Source organism: Jatropha curcas, chromosome 3 (assembly GCF_041381405.1).
Source record: "Jatropha curcas cultivar XTBG-Jc1 chromosome 3, XTBG_Jcur_1.0, whole genome shotgun sequence".
NCBI classification, from domain to species: Eukaryota; Viridiplantae; Streptophyta; class Magnoliopsida; order Malpighiales; family Euphorbiaceae; genus Jatropha; species Jatropha curcas.
In genome coordinates this window covers 29,284,732-29,300,713 of record NC_143153.1, presented here as the reverse complement: position 1 = coordinate 29,300,713, position 15,982 = coordinate 29,284,732, and the positions used below count along the sequence as shown (strand labels likewise).

At 29.9% G+C, this 15,982-nt stretch overlaps 1 protein-coding gene and 1 long non-coding RNA gene across 2 annotated transcripts; both read right to left on the bottom strand.

Annotated features, from left to right (window-relative positions):
- Positions 1-313: 313 nt before the first annotated feature.
- Positions 314-3,936, bottom strand: HSL2 (HAESA-like 2). Its single transcript, XM_012224103.4, has 2 exons — positions 1,041-3,936; positions 314-957 (listed from the first exon to the last, which is right to left on the bottom strand). The coding sequence occupies exons 1-2, from the start codon at positions 3,619-3,621 to the stop codon at positions 578-580; spliced, it is 2,961 nt and encodes a 986-aa protein (XP_012079493.1). The 5' UTR covers positions 3,622-3,936; the 3' UTR covers positions 314-577.
- A 6,743-nt stretch (positions 3,937-10,679) lies between these two features.
- Positions 10,680-11,923, bottom strand: LOC110010108 (uncharacterized). The gene is made up of 2 exons (XR_002285042.3): positions 11,366-11,923; positions 10,680-10,863 (listed from the first exon to the last, which is right to left on the bottom strand). It is a non-coding gene; the product is annotated as an uncharacterized LOC110010108 (long non-coding RNA).
- Positions 11,924-15,982: the final 4,059 nt, after the last annotated feature.

The following is a 15,982-nucleotide window of genomic DNA, read 5'->3' as shown; positions in this document are numbered from 1 at the left end:
TCATTCCTTAATTGCTTGTAGATTACAAAATTTGTCACATTCACTTTCTTACTCTGACAATGAAATCTTCTAAATAGTAAAGTAAAATAATAAAAATTTATGATAGATTAGGTAGTATTTTTAAAAAATAATTCAAGTTTAGTAAATTTGAGTCAAAAGTAGAATTGTTTATAAGCCAGATGAGTCAGATATTTAAAAGATTCTACATTTTCTAAAATCAAACCTGGGCTATGATAAGAACAGCTCTAATCAGGAGATTTATTTGGCAGAAAAAAATAATCTTTACACAGCAATTCTAGCTGCTCTGGACAAATAATTGCAAGCATATAAGTACATTTATCCATGGATAACAGATCCGAAATTGTTCAAGATAAATCCTAATAATTGCAACAATAATTTGAATATCCTTCATTGATAAAACCATATCATCACATCTATTTCTCTTCCCCCTTCAACAGCTAGGCTACCTTGCAAGTTAGTTCTGAACAAAAATGATGTCTATGACTAGCCAAGCATTAATTTCACCAAAAAAACAAAGAAAAGGGAAGAAAAGCTTATATAATTTTTGAAGCATCCATCACTTAGGATGGGGAAATTTCTGGTCCTTGAGCAATTCAACTACTCTTCTCATGGAAGGCCTGTTAATTGGAAAAGCTGAAGTGCAAAGAAGAGCTACATGCAAAACCTTTCCAATTTCTTCAAAATTACATGTAGATTGCTTCATTCTTGAATCTATAATCTTCTTTAGACCTCCGTAGTAGTTTCTGGTTTTCTGATCACTTGCTTCTTCTGGTTCTGGTGGAGGTGATAAAATTGCCTCAGCAACCCACTTTACTATATCCTTGTTCTCACCAAAGCAAGAGTCGTTTGGCCTTTTCCCTGTGATCAACTCCATTAACAATACTCCAAAGCTATATACATCACTCTTCTCTGTCACTTTCAGCGTGTAACCATATTCTGCAAATTGATTCAACAGAATAATAAATATAGAAGCATAAAATCCTACATCTAAATAACATATAGAAGCATAAAATATTTACCTGGAGCAATGTACCCATATGATCCAGCTACACGAGACATAACTGCGTCGCCCTCACCCTTCTCTCTCTGCAACGTCTTAGCCAACCCAAAATCAGCCACCTTCGATCTCATCTCCTCGTCCAACAATATGTTATTGCTTTTCACATCCCTGTGCACAATTGCTGGTACGCAATCATGGTGCAAATAAGCCAAGCCCTGTGCCGCCCCCACAGCCACCGCAAACCTCTCAGGCCAATCCATTAAACCTCCATCTTTTTCTCCATGCAACACGTCGCCTAAGCTCCCATTCTCCATATACTCATAAACCAGAATTCTGAACTCCTCTCCACTACAACACATCAACAGTTTCACGATATTGCTATGTCTCACCCGACCCAGTGTATCAACTTCTGATCTGAAAACGGACTCAGTTTCGGGTTTCTGGATACCTCCCCAAAGTCTTTTCACTGCCACTGTCTGTCCTGTCTTGAGTTGAACTTTATAAACTTGTCCCGACCCGCCTGACCCGATTAGATTCTCTTTTGTCAAGTATGGAAATATATCCTCACCGCTAAACCCGACCCGTTGAAATGCGGTTACCATGTATGGGCATTTTGGTTTTCCCACAAATACGCACTTGGCTTTGAAGAACCATAACAGAGACCCGACAGGAATAAGGAGGCAAATGACTAAAATGGCCACAATGTACAAAGAGGCGGGTTTGGTTTTCGAACATGGAGGGACGGGTTTAAAATTCGGACTGCAAAGTTTCGGGTTACCCAATAAACTCGATAAATAAACCGTGTTGATGAAACCAGAAGGTACTTTCCCGTATAATCTGTTATCAGAGATATTGAACTGATTAAGCTTCAACTTTGTCAGCTCCACCGGAATTTCACCAGTCAACGAGTTATCGGAAAGATCGAGATAGTTTAAAACCGGTAGTTTACCGAGTTCTGGTGGAATCTCGCCGGTAAGGCGATTTCTTGATAAATTCAACTGAGTTAAATCAGTCCATGAACCTACTGAACTTGGAATTTCTCCAGAAAACATGTTCTCTTCCATTTCAAGCTTCTGCAATTTCTTCAGTTCAGTTATACACGAAGGCAATTCCCCTTCAAATTGATTTCGGGCCAAATTGATCTCGATAACCTCGTTCAATTTGCAAATTTCCACCGGTAATTCACCGGAGAATTTGTTGCCAGCGATTAAAAGATGAGTTAGTCCATGGAGATTAGAGATCGTAGGAGAAATTGAACCTTCAAATTTGTTATTGTATAATTCAAGGCGATTAAGATTAGAAAGACTCCAAAACTTGCTCGACACTGAACCAGAGAGTTCATTATTAGCAATCCTCACGTAACTTAGATTGCTACACTCATTCAATGACTCTGGCAAACTACCAGAGAAACGATTACCAAAAGCAATAATATTTTGAAGCTTCTTCCGTTGACAAAGGTATTCCGGCAATTCACCAGTAAAATAATTCGTCGAAACATCAAAAGCTTCCAAATCAGAGTACCGGCCCAGATTCACCGGTAATTTGCCAATAAAGCTGTTGTTGAAGAGTTTTAATTCAGACAAATTTGGATTTAAAGCTAAAACCTCTGGGATTTCTCCGCTGAAGTTATTGTCGTTTAGATTCAACGATTGGACTTGTATTGCTGCGACTTTCTCCGGTAAATTTCCGGAGAGGTTGTTCTGTGAGACATCGAGTCGAAGCAGAGTAGTCAAATTTGACAAACTTACAGGTAACTCACCCGAAAGTCGATTGTTGTAGAGCTCGATTTGTCTTATGCTTTTCAATCCACAAATGCTGTCAGGAATCTTTCCGGTGATGAAATTGTTGGACAAGTCAAGATTCCACAACGAGCTGAGGTTCCCAATCGAGTCAGGAATTTCTCCGATGAGATTTGTTTCAGAAAGATACAAATTCTCCAGTTTTGACAAGTAACCAATGTTTTTAGGCAAAATGCTCGGCTGGAACGGATTAAAAGCGAGTTCCAAGCGAGTTAACTCAGTAAGGTTAGTTAAAAACCATGGTATTGAACCGCTAAGGAAGTTCTGCATCATGGAAAGAACTTGTAGAGACTTAAACCTGCCAAAACTAACCGGAATATCACCGGAAAAATTGTTGCTGGAGAGATCAAGGACTTTTAAATTCACAAAATCCGGCGAGAAATCAGGCAACTCACCGACGAATAAATTACTATTGAGATTCAAGAGATGAAGATGTGAACATGGAGACAGAGCACGAGAAGTAAGTGTACCATTAAAGAAGTTATCAGCCAACGAAAGATTCTGGAGGGTCCGAATCCGACAGAAGCCAGTAGGAAATCTTCCCGCGATATTAAATCCGGATAGATCAACTGAAATAACAGAATGATTTTGAGAATCACAAGTAATGCCAGTCCAGTTACAAGCAGAATTGGGGTCAGCGGTTTCAACCCAGTCGTTGAGTTTCCCATTGGGGTCACCGAGTTGAGCATTCTTTACTCGGATCAAGATTTGCGAGTCACCTGAAAGTGAAAGAACCAAAGAACAACATAAAGAGACAAAATAGAAAATTAAAAGAGATTTGTTGGCACTCTGGTGAACCATTTTAGTCTGGAGAGGGTCGGTTATGTTGACAGAGGGCTTTCGAGTCGAATATATGTAAGAAGATGGTTAAATGGGAAGAGAATCTAAAGGATTAACTTCACATGGAAAGAGCTGCTTGTTGTTCATCTTTTTAGGCACTGCATTTGCATAACAGTGCAGAGAAAGAGAAGAAAACACAGTGATTAGGCAATGTGCGAAAGAGAAAGTGTTAATTAGCAGGTTATAATTATGAATGGTGGTGGTGCGAGCGAAACGTGATTCTTTTTGGCTTTTTTGAAGAAAGTGACGAAGGGGATTGAGTGTATTTGGCGTGAAATTGGAAAGTACTTATATACCCATGGATTTGGTGTAGTGTAGAATCTGTAGATCCATCAATGGAGATTTTTTTTTTGTTATTCCGTTGAGGAGATAGATTTTGTTTTTGCTTGTTTAATCAAAGCTTCTGTTAGTGAAAAATTATGGAAATAATATACCACTAAATCAAAACTCATTTAGTTTTCCAAAAAAAAAAAAAAATTCATTTCATTTATTTTGATCCTTTTTAATTTTTCTTGCGCTATTTATACAACATTTATAGAAAATTAAAATAATAGTATTTATTATTATATTCCGACTCTATTTTTTTTTTTAAAGGATGATCTCTGCTTAACTTTATCTCTCTTAATACAAAAATTGATAAGAGGATAATTTAATTAAATACTTTACTTTTTTTGTAGAATTTGAAATAAAATAATCATTTTCTCCATTTTTAAGTCAAAGGATGTCAAAATTAATGGAATGGAGATAGTGAGAAATTGAGTTGAACCCATAAGTTGTCAAAATTATTTATTTATGAATAAATTTGACGAAGCATTGAAGCTGAACCACTTAATTCTGACGTTTCGCTTCAAATAATAAAACATTGCAATAAATATATTTTTACTAATTAGTATTTTGTGTAATTTAAACTTTTTAGTTTTAATTATTTTGAATTTATAATTTTGGTACAATTAAATACATTTGGCTAGAATTTCATTGTGGGAAATCAAAATGAAATATTCTAATTAATTGCTTTTAATTTTTATTTTTTTAAGATTATATCTTTCTTTTTTATTTTTTATTTTTTATATTGTTCTTAAATTGAAAGAAAATTAGAATAAATTTTTTAGATTTTTTAAGAAAGAAAAGATATAAGACAATAAAAAATAAAAAAAAATATTTTTTAAATAAATATTTATATTTCGTATCATTTATTAAGTAAAATTGTTCATTTTAATTTTTGAAGAAAGCCAAATACATTTAATTATAATTTTTTTAATAGTTTAACACTTAATTATAAATTGTTTCCAAATCAACTTCTATTATATAATCAGCCAAAATCTTAATTATAAAAATTTTACATACCATAAATGTAATTAACTCCTATTATATATTTGTAATTTTACATTTTACTTACTTAAGACAAAAGCAATAAATAAACCGAATCAAATTTTATTGAACTTGGGACTCAATAAAAAAATATCCAAACGCAAATTTAAAAGTCTAAATTTAAGCTTGGATAATATATATATTAAAAAAGTTATTCCTTCACAATTTTAAACTCGAGTTTGAGCTTAGTCAGTTTCTTAAGTGAGTTTGCTCAAATAATTTTTTTTTTTTTCAAACCAAACTTTGCAGTTCATAGAATATTTTGTAGCCTTATTAAAGCGTAATGTAAGTGAATCAAATTAAGTTTTAAGATAAAATTCTTTATGTAATCAAATTCACATTTTGAAGTCAAGCCAGTTAAGTTAGGCAGATCTTCCAACATTTTACACATTTGTTAGGGAGAGATTTTTCTTTTTGCTTAAAGGAATGAGTTAAGAAAGAGACAAGTTCCTTTATGGGTGTAGGATGGAATCAAGGACAGATTTTACAAGGAAATATTGTGCTGCATTGAAGGGATCCGAAGGTAGTGGGATGGTGGCGATGCCTTGATATTTATTTGTTTCAAACTTAAAAATATAGTTATTAAATTCGGCTCAATCCAGCGGGTCAATTCGAAAAATTAATAACCGATCTTAAAATCAGATCAGTTTTACTTTTGAACTATTTAAAGAAGAGAATCAGATTGAACCGACTGACCATTGGTCGAACTGATCGATCTATATAAACCTGATTGATTCAGATCGATTTTAATATTTTAATAATTTTTTTATTATATTATAATTATTTTAAACTATAATCATTATAATAATATTTTTATAATCCACTAATTGCTGCACTGATTTATTGGTTAAACTAATAATTCATCTATTCAATTTTTTAATCGTGTCAATGTGAAGGCCATATTAAATAATATTTCTTGAAAGGACTCACTCGTTAGCTTAAATTAGAGGCTAAAATTGGGTGAGAGAGATATTCGAGACTAAAGTGTCAAGCTAAGGATAAGGTGATGGTACTTGACACTTTCTTCTGTGGACTAGTCAAGGAAAAAGAATAGCATAATTAGGTTAATTTTTGAAATCTATTCCATAGAATATATACCTTGAACTTGGGGTTCTAATCATAAATCAAGTTGTGGAAGGTTCGAAATATGATCCATCCATCAAGATTGGATCTTGTAAGTAAAAAGAGATGGGAAGGGAACAAAGATCAATCCATCGAACCAATCTATCTATCTAGCTAATAATTAAGTGTAAGCTTGGATAGATTCCAACTTGAAACTTTATTAGTATGATTTAATTAATTAATTGTGAGTTTTGTAGGATATAAAGTTAAGAATTTTAAAAAATTTTAAAGTTTAAATTTTTAGTAGACAAAAAAGAAAGAAAGAAAGAATAATCTAAACTTTAATAAATTATCTATATTTTATATTGTAATCTGGGTGAGAATACATTTTTTAAGGAACATGATAATTGTGAAAAAAGAAAAAAATTTTTATATACAAATAAATGCATTTTCATGTATTTATTTGTGAGTCCTATTTTCTTTCTTCATTTCGTAATTTTATATGATTTAATGAATTAATATAATTAAAAAACTTTATTTTCTTTTCAAATCTATTCTATTTTACAAAGGTAAGTGAGCATAACTTAATTTAAAAGTTTGTTTCATATATTAAAAATGGTTGTTTGTAATTATATGTTAGTGAAAATATAGAGAGAACTATTGGCCTATAACCAAGGGATAAGAGAAGAAAATTCATAAAGGGTAATTAAAGACTGCTACTTTTCCAAAACAATTGATTGATCAAGTTGGGGGAAACGCAATAAAGATGATGTCGATTTAGCAACCCTTTGAAGGGACCAAGCACATTGGCAACCGAGCTTAATTAAGATAAATAGCGGTTGCTGCTTAGGAAGTAGCAGCAAGCAAGCGGCTTCTGCGTCGCCGTGAAGAAGAAGCTGCTTCAGTTGTTTAATTAGGCGCTGTTTACTAAAACCTGTCAATTTGTTCTACTTAATTTGCTTATTGACTCTGCATTCAATGCCATATTTAACCCCATCGGAACCCAACGAAAATCTGCTAAATACGGTAGTTCGGTTCTCTCTACATTTCGACTGTGAAGTTATCAGTTATTGTTATAGTGTAGAGAGCAGAGAAATTCCTTTGACCAATCAAATTTTGACATCTTGAAGCCAAAGTTTAGCAAAGATGACAAAATCCAAGTAGAGGTCTTACAGCACCGACGAGGACTATGACTATTAGGAGTACAGCGATGATAAAGAAAGATTTCGGGCATTCAAAAAAGCACACATAGTGAGTAATGGAATGTGCGTGTGTCGAGCAAATCTACAGCAGGAGCCCAATTTGTCAAAACTCCATTATCAGAATGACAAATATATTCTATTCTCTCTCTCTTCCTTTTTCATAGCAATATATGAAATTTTCATAAAAAATTAAGAAAATAATTGTAATACATTGATTTTTTTTTAAATATATTATGAAATATCTAAATTGCGCTTCTTAAAATTAAAAATACATCATTTAGTTTTATTAAAAATACCTAATAAATATGTAGTAAAATTGAAAAAAATAATTAATATACTTTTAAAATTCTAGATAAATAACAAGATAAAATATAGAGTTATTGTTATTAAAGTGGAACTGAGATAGTAAACTCCCACAGAAAGAAGAAAAAGAAAAGCTAAGCTGTGGCAGTTGAGCTAACACAGCCCTACTTCACTTTCTTCTCAGTAAGTCAAAATATAAACCTTTCACATTAAATTATGTCATTTTCACCTTATAACTGTTGGAGTATATTTCAATCAATTTACAAATATATGTCAAAAAAAATGTAAAAAATACATTTGTATTTTTTTTTTTTTGGTAGAGATATACATTTATATTTTAGTACATGTTTATATTCGGCACCCGAGGACTCATCTTCAGATTCTATCACTTGAGATATATGGACTAATATATTTTGTTAAAATTTTTTATATATATATACACATTCACGAATATATTTTAGCATGGTTTTAATTGAAGTAATGTTAGAGCTTATGTTGTTTTTATTTTATTTTTTACTTTTATATTAGCATGGTTTTTACTTTTAAGTTGGATTTCTCTAATTTACATTCGCCAATCAAACAAAGCATTGAAAAAAATTTCAAAAAGTTATTTTAGACCTTATTTTATTAGAAAAAAAAAAGGAAAATATATTCCAATTGTTGCCATCCCTAGTCTTTTCAAATGACATTATTAATTAAATCATTCCAATAATTCATAGATTCCTAAAGATTACAAAGCCTTGGACTGGTTAGTTAGCAGTCAACAAAAATTACTACATGTAATGTTCTTATTGGTATATGTTTTATTTTTAAAATGTTTTAACCTTTTGATGTTAGCCAAATCTGTGGACTAACTTTACTTTCGGCCAAGGACTATGACAGGATTTTTTCCTCAATTTGTATTTTATATTTGTTTGATTGCTTCAATTGCATTGGTTCCATTATCCACAACAAGGGAAATTCTTATTCCTGGAACGCACAGGGTCTAGTTTGGACATACATGATGTTAGGACACATGTCAAATATGTAAATAGTCTTCTATGATATAAAAACCATGCTAATTTCCAAGCCTATGAATTAGTGGATAATTTATAATATTTCACTTCATTTTTTAAAACGTTTATTAATAAATATACGATAAAAATAATTTTATCTTTCTTCATAAACCCTTTCTGCGTTACCCAAGATATGTGCACCATGGCTGACCAAATACAAGGGAGGGAAGACCCGAAAGAAGGAAGTTAGTCTAATTTTTATGACTAACTTTGTAATTTGACCTACTTGTATTGTATACGTACAAAAATGGTGAAGTGAGATTTATCTACGTAAATTAGCTTGCCGACAAGACTCTATATATAGCAATTGAGTAAGATCAGCTCAACTGAAATTAGTATAATAACTGTTTAGTGTATTTCTTGGCAAATTGAAAAGTGATTGAAGAGGTAGTTGAAATCTGATTAATGTGCAATCACTTCAGCTTGCTAATTCAGTATAGGTGGATTGTTATAAACGTAGCTTTTACTTTTGGAGAATTATCAAACACAAGGATTCCTGTAAAAAGATTATTTTTAGTAATTCTGATTTTGCTACTATTGGATCGATATATAAAGGTTTATTCAGTTTATTTGCTTTTCTTATATCACAAACCAAATGTTAATTATTGACTTAATTCATAAATCAAAATATTTGGTCGACGCAAAAATTAGTTTATAAACAAGCTGAGTTCAAATTTTATTTTTTAAATTCGAATCGGATTTGAACTTAAATTCAAACATATCTTTAATTAGCCAAACTAGTTAATTAGAATTGAGATTTACTCAGTTAATCTACAGGCCAATAATTTCAATTGTTGGACCCTAATTGACAATAATTAATGTAATTGGTTTTACCAAAATGAAAGCGTGTGGATATATTATTAATAACATTTTTGAAATTAATAACTCATCTTCGTAAAGATGGTTCCAATACTTTAACTAGAGGACATTTCCAAGTTCCAAAGCGATAGATAATTAGATATAGTACTACACAAACAAATTGCCGCATTACCTGACTTTGTTTTTGTTTGATCAAATACACACACAACAGACTAAAATATTCTAAATCACATAATTAGCACACTGTTTAATAGTAATACAATAATAACATAATTAGCACACTGTCTGATAGTAATACAATAATAGTAATACACTGCTTTTATTCTGGTTCTAATCAGCATCATCAACACAATAATATGGTCGTCCTTAAAATAATGATCTAATCGCAGTAATGTTTGAACAATTAAAGAATTCAAAAACGAATAATCTCATTTTCCAACGATAAACAATCAATTAATTATTCAAACATGATCTAGAATGTGTTGTTCTTACCTCCATTTAGTTTCCATATTCCGGTATGAACACTGCCATGGCAATTAATATGACTGTATACACACCATGATTAAGCCATGGCAAATTAGCATGTTGAATGTCTATATTTCTACATATAATGATTATTATTATTATTACTTATAAGAAATATACAACATTCAACTTGATCAAGCCATTATATCTCAAAGAATAATAATAATTAAAAAAAAGAAAGAAAGAAAGAAATGGAGCCATCATCATGATTGTTTAGATTTTCTTCACGGGGGTTTATTTCTGTTGTACCCTTTACATGTATATGTCGTATCTGCAATTAATGATTCTTTGAAGACAATGATTTAAAAAGAAAAAAAAAAAAAAAAGAAGGAAGTAAAAGAAACAAAAACACACAACAAAAGCTCTCCTTTCCTCCTTTATCTCTCCCACCATTATTGAAGCTCAATTCCCTTATATTTCCATTCAACATTACTGTATTTCTAATGCTTTGACCTAATTTCCATTGGCAATAAATATTAGGACAAGAACAAAGACAATCTAAGTTCCAAGAGCTTGCATTTGTGTTTATGTCAACATAATTAAATATATGAATAAATATTAATACACCAAAGAATTTGCCGGCAGAAAAATAGATTGCAGAGAGGTAGAAAGAAACAAATAAAAAATACAGACATGAAATAAGAAAAAAAAAACCATAGTTTATCGTTATGTTTTTGTGGAGAAATTAAAATTAATTCCAATATGTTATTTATATTAAAGATCCAGTTAATTAATAATACAAGGTAATTAGAGAAAAGAAAAAAGTGCAACACCAGAATCACAAATCAAACTGACCTAATTAAACAAATATATCCAGTTAGACATTAATCATCTTCTCCTTACAGATTGCTCCTTCAAGACCAGTAGTACTGTAAACCAACATAACAAGAAATCATAAAAGATACTATATGGATAAGAAAAACATAGCTCCAAAAAGATAGAGCAGAGATCTATGACCTGAAAATATAGAAAGGTAATGAAATTCAAGCTACTCAAAAATGGGAAGATAATAAATAACATTAAGATAATAATAAAAACCAAAAACTAAAAATTTCATGTACAAAGAGAATAATACTAATTAAGAATCTTTGCCCATGATACTAAGCAAATGGAAGATGATAAACAGTCTTTTTTTTTTTTTTTTCTTTTGTTCTTCTTGAATGATTCTTTGTATTAGCTCAAGAAGAAAATATGAAAATAAACAAAAAGAGATAGTTAAAAAGAAATATTGAAAAACTAAAAAAATTAAGAACAGAAGTATAGCTACGATTGCCTGGCTCCATCCTGTCTGCCTTTTTCTTATCCTAAGAAGGAATGTTCTTGTTGTTGTTATAGAGAGAGTGAGAAAGAAAGAGAAGAAGGAGAGTTTACATTGTAGTAGTAGTAGTGCTGGCTCTTCTTCACAATGGAATAACCTTCTAATGCAAAATGACTAAAAAGACCATTGATTACAGAAAGGGATGAAATGAAACCCTTTGAAGGAAGGGCAAAATGTTCATTTCATCTTGTATAAGAAGAAAATGGCCCAAATGGGTGGTTGAGAAAGATGAGAAGTGCTTGTCCTCTTAAGCCAATTTCTGATTTGTGCTCTAAGCGTAGCCCCACCAGCAAATTCTTTCTTTCCCTCCATTTCATTTCCTTTCCTTTCTCAATCAGATGGAGTTGAAAGAAAGAGAGAGAGTGAGAGACAGAATAGAGAGGAGAAGGGTCCCATATAAACGAAGGGGATAGGAAGAGTCATAAGGGCATTTCTTTCTGTGCAATGCGAGAGAGAGAGTTATTTTGTTGGTATTTGGATGGCCGGTGAAAAGCCCTTTTCAACTTACTCTTTGGTTCGTTTTCTGGTAAGACACAGAGAGAGAGAGAGAGAGAGAGAGAGGCGCTCTCTTTGATGGTCACATTCCACATATTAATTATTGTAATTGACACTTACAAAGACATTAATACTGAATGCAATTTTGGGTCTTTTATCTCACACTATATATATTGCGTACGTTTGCCTTTCCAATCACACAATTTTTTTTTTTATCAGCAAATGAATTTATTTTATTAACTTGTAATGTTCAGAGTAAACTTATTTTATCCAATTTTATATAAATTCACCCTTCTATTTTATCAAAGTTCAATTATATAGGGATATATTATAAATCTGTACTTATAAGCTCATTTAAAATAGATTCAAAAAAATTAATTTAATATAATGTGTAAAAGTTAATTAGATGGTCTATAAGGTAAAAAAAAAACCTTCGTGCTTTCTCTTCTCTCCTTCATCTCCATTAATTTTTTTTTTCTTTTCTTCTATAAAACACAAGAATCAAGGTGTCGATTCTTGTTTCCTATAACAGCTCCTCCCTCCTTTTCTTGATTTTTTTATGTTTATTATCAAATAAATTATAGATCTATATATGTTTTGTACAAATCTATATTATTTATATTTGTCATAATTTTTCTCCATCTTACGTAGAGTTGATGATCTCTCCATTAGATGCAAATTTTTTCTTTTCTTTTTTTTTTTTTTTTTTTTTTTTTGCATTTGGTTTATTTTTATTTGGACAGATGTGTAATTTGTGGAGAATTTCTTAAATAGATTAGGATCTTTGTCTTTTAAATTCTGATGATGCGGCAATGTTTCTATATTGAATTTAATGTTTCAAATTTTTTGTGTTGGTTGTAAACAATTAGTTCATAAATAATTATGATACGAGCAACGTAACAATCTAACATTCACTATCATACCAATTGCTTGTTCACTCTATTGTTAATAATAATAATAACAATTATACACAATGTTGTGCCACCAAATCATAGGTGTTTACATTATAATTATATGATTAAATATTTATATAATCTATACCTAAATGTTGAACTTGAAGGGCAAAATTATAGAGAAGATATGAAACATGTATTGCAGCCTTGTTTAAAGAAAATAATTTATTTTCAATTGGGAGAAAATTAATTTATAAAAGTTCCTACTTGAAGAGAATAGTCTTTACCTAGTCCTTGTGCACACAAAAAAGAAATTAATTTATTTTATGAACTGTAAAGAATATTATATTATTTTCTTTGGAAAAAGAAAATAAAAGAAATTGGGAAAATTCTTAATACTAGCTATTTCTTGCCATGCGTTTATTAATCAATCGATTAGGGAAAATGGAATTGCAGGCCAAAGATAAGATTTGTTGAACTGGGAAAAAACACACGTGAAATAAAAACAACTAAACGGAAGCCGCGTGACTGCATTTGTCTTAAATTGCAACATTATTTTCTCACATATCAAAATCTTTGGCTAAAGAAAATGACATGTTAAAAAAGAATTATCCCTAAACTTACATGAAAGATCAAATAAAAATGCAAGCTTTAATCTATAATAGAGGAAAAAAAATACTCATCGCTAATCAGACAGTATTCTGATTAGTTTTCTCACTTATGTGAAGAGTGGGAGGTCTATAGTTCGAGTTCTCTCGATCACAGTTGTTTTCACCAATTTAGTGAGTTAAGGAGAGGCCTACCCCTATTGTGCAGTCCAAGTGCTTTTTCCCTTTGTTAGTCTTGAACTAAATTGTTCTTATTTTAGCATTTTAATTGATGATTATAAAGCCTCTTTAAGGGATCTTTCTACTAGTAATACAGGCTTTGTTTGAAAGTCAGTGTATTAGTATTATGTACATTATTACTCGAGTTGTTGTCTCTATTTCTAGTTTGATTGAATTGAACTGTTATATTTCATCATTTCTAGAGGATATAATCTGTTTTGGTAGATCTTCTTAAATAACTATATATAGATCTTAATGATTTAACTCGTATTTAATTATAGTTCAAAAAAAGATAGATAATTAATTTGGGTTAAAATAAGTAAAATTATTAGTGATTTTAGGATTATTTTTCTTGCCTTGAACAATTAAATTGATTATTGAATTAATGAAATTAATTAGATAGAATTAAGTGAAATCAAATTTTTTAATAGCTTTTATTCATTGAATTACTTTTATAATTTTTTTTGATTGATTGATTTTAATTTAATATTTATTTTATTTTATTAATTCTTAAAAAAAGCTCTTTTTTTTTTTTTAAAGGAAACAAATCTCTTAATTGTCGTTTAAATGATAATATTAAAATAAATTTGGCATTTGATAAATAATTTTCGTATAAACAATATTCTTACTCATTTTTTATTATTTATTACGAATTCACGTGCTTGCGGAATTACCCATCACAAATTAAATTTAGGAGGTAAAATAATTATTACTCTTTTAATAATTCACTTGTTTGATGCAAAATTCAATTAATATAATTATAATTTAACAAGAAAAACAGCCACCTTGTTTGACAATGTAGGAAAAAGGATATTGTGCCTTAAACGTCAATCATTCTCTTTATTCTAATAAACACCACCCAATGTCCCTCTCTTCATCATAACATATATATCATCATGTATATATAATATAAATCAAAAGTGACATTCCTTTTCTAGAAACACTTTTCGGCAAATCCCTTTTAATAATTTCACTTTAAGAAAAGCAGATTTAATTAGTCTTAATCCTCCGTTTATATAAGTAATTAGGTTTATCTAATTAGTGTGTGCATGATGTAGACAAATCATTACTATGTTTAGTTATAAAGAAAATATCAAATTAAAAAGAAAGTTTAGGTTTTTTTTTAACCATTCAACGTTTTCAATTGAGGAAGTAATTAAATAAATAGATGATTAATTTATAAGTGGATGGCAACACTCTTTACTTAATTGGTGAAACTAACATTATTTTTAGTAATTTTATGAATTTTGGACTTAAAATTATAACAAATTCAATTTGATCCAAAAACAAATGGCCCAATTGGTAATTACCTCATATTAACTTTATGATTAATATACACTATAAGCTAATTTTGATTATGTTATAAACATCAATTACAATTACAATTATGTTATAACAATCTAAAAACAATTTTTGAGATATGAAACTCCACTAATATCATGCAAAAGCTATTGATTCAACTCATAGGAGAATGTAAAAAAATATGTTTGCCGATATTAGATAAAAACAATTTCACTTAAATAGAAAAAGCAAAAATATATACGTAATTACATATGACCTAAAATGTTGTTTGGTAAATACTTCTGAGTGCTTGGAATAGGAAAATTATACTTAGAGGTGGATAGAGAGGGCCAGAGGTGGTTCTCACCCCCAGTCGATTGTTTTATAGGATCGGTACAAGGACTGTTCCGTGTTTGTTGGGCCACAAACAATGGGCCGTTGGGTTATAAAACCGACTGCTTGTTAGGTTTTAAGTTCATCTAAAGCACTACTCCAACAAATTAAACTTTGTAATTGATTTTTTTTTTTTAATTGGACCTTTATAATTAAAATTCAATCACAAGCTATTCATTGAAAAAGTAATAATAAAATAGAAATCAATTATTTATTCAGTGTATGAGTATATCCATATAAAATAGGTAAGTTTCATTCGGTCTTTTAAATTTTAAAAATATAATTAATTATAACATTAGAGTTTTTCTTTGAGATTTTGAGGTAAACATGCCATTAAATTTTAGAAAATTAATCTTTATAATTAAAATTAGATAAAAATGAGAATGTTTATGTCAAAATCGAAGAAATAAAATAATATTTCATCTATCCTAAAAAAATAGTTCACTCTCTATTTTCATACAAATTAAAAAAGTTACATTTATTATAGTTAAAAAATAATTTTATTCATATAATTTCCCTATTATATTTATCTTAAATAACACATGAGTAATTATTATATTGAAATAATAAATATGAATTAACTAAGGTTATTAAAAATAAGATAAATTTTAATAAAATATAGTAGTTTAAAAATTAATTGTCATGAAAAAAAAATTATCTTTTTAAGACGCAGTTAATATAATTTTTGTAAATGGTTATTAATTATTTATTTAGTATATAAATAAATTCATGCAAGTCTTTATCTTTCAAATTTTAAAAGTACAATCAACTAGGACACGTA

Coding starts and splice junctions, on each gene's coding strand:
- HSL2 (XM_012224103.4), bottom strand. CDS start 3,621: ATGGTTCACCAGAGTGCCAACAAATCTCTTTTAATTTTCTATTTTGTC. Junction 958..1,040: donor ATATGGGTACATTGCTCCAG/GTAAATATTTTA, acceptor ATCAATTTGCAG/AATATGGTTACACGCTGAAA.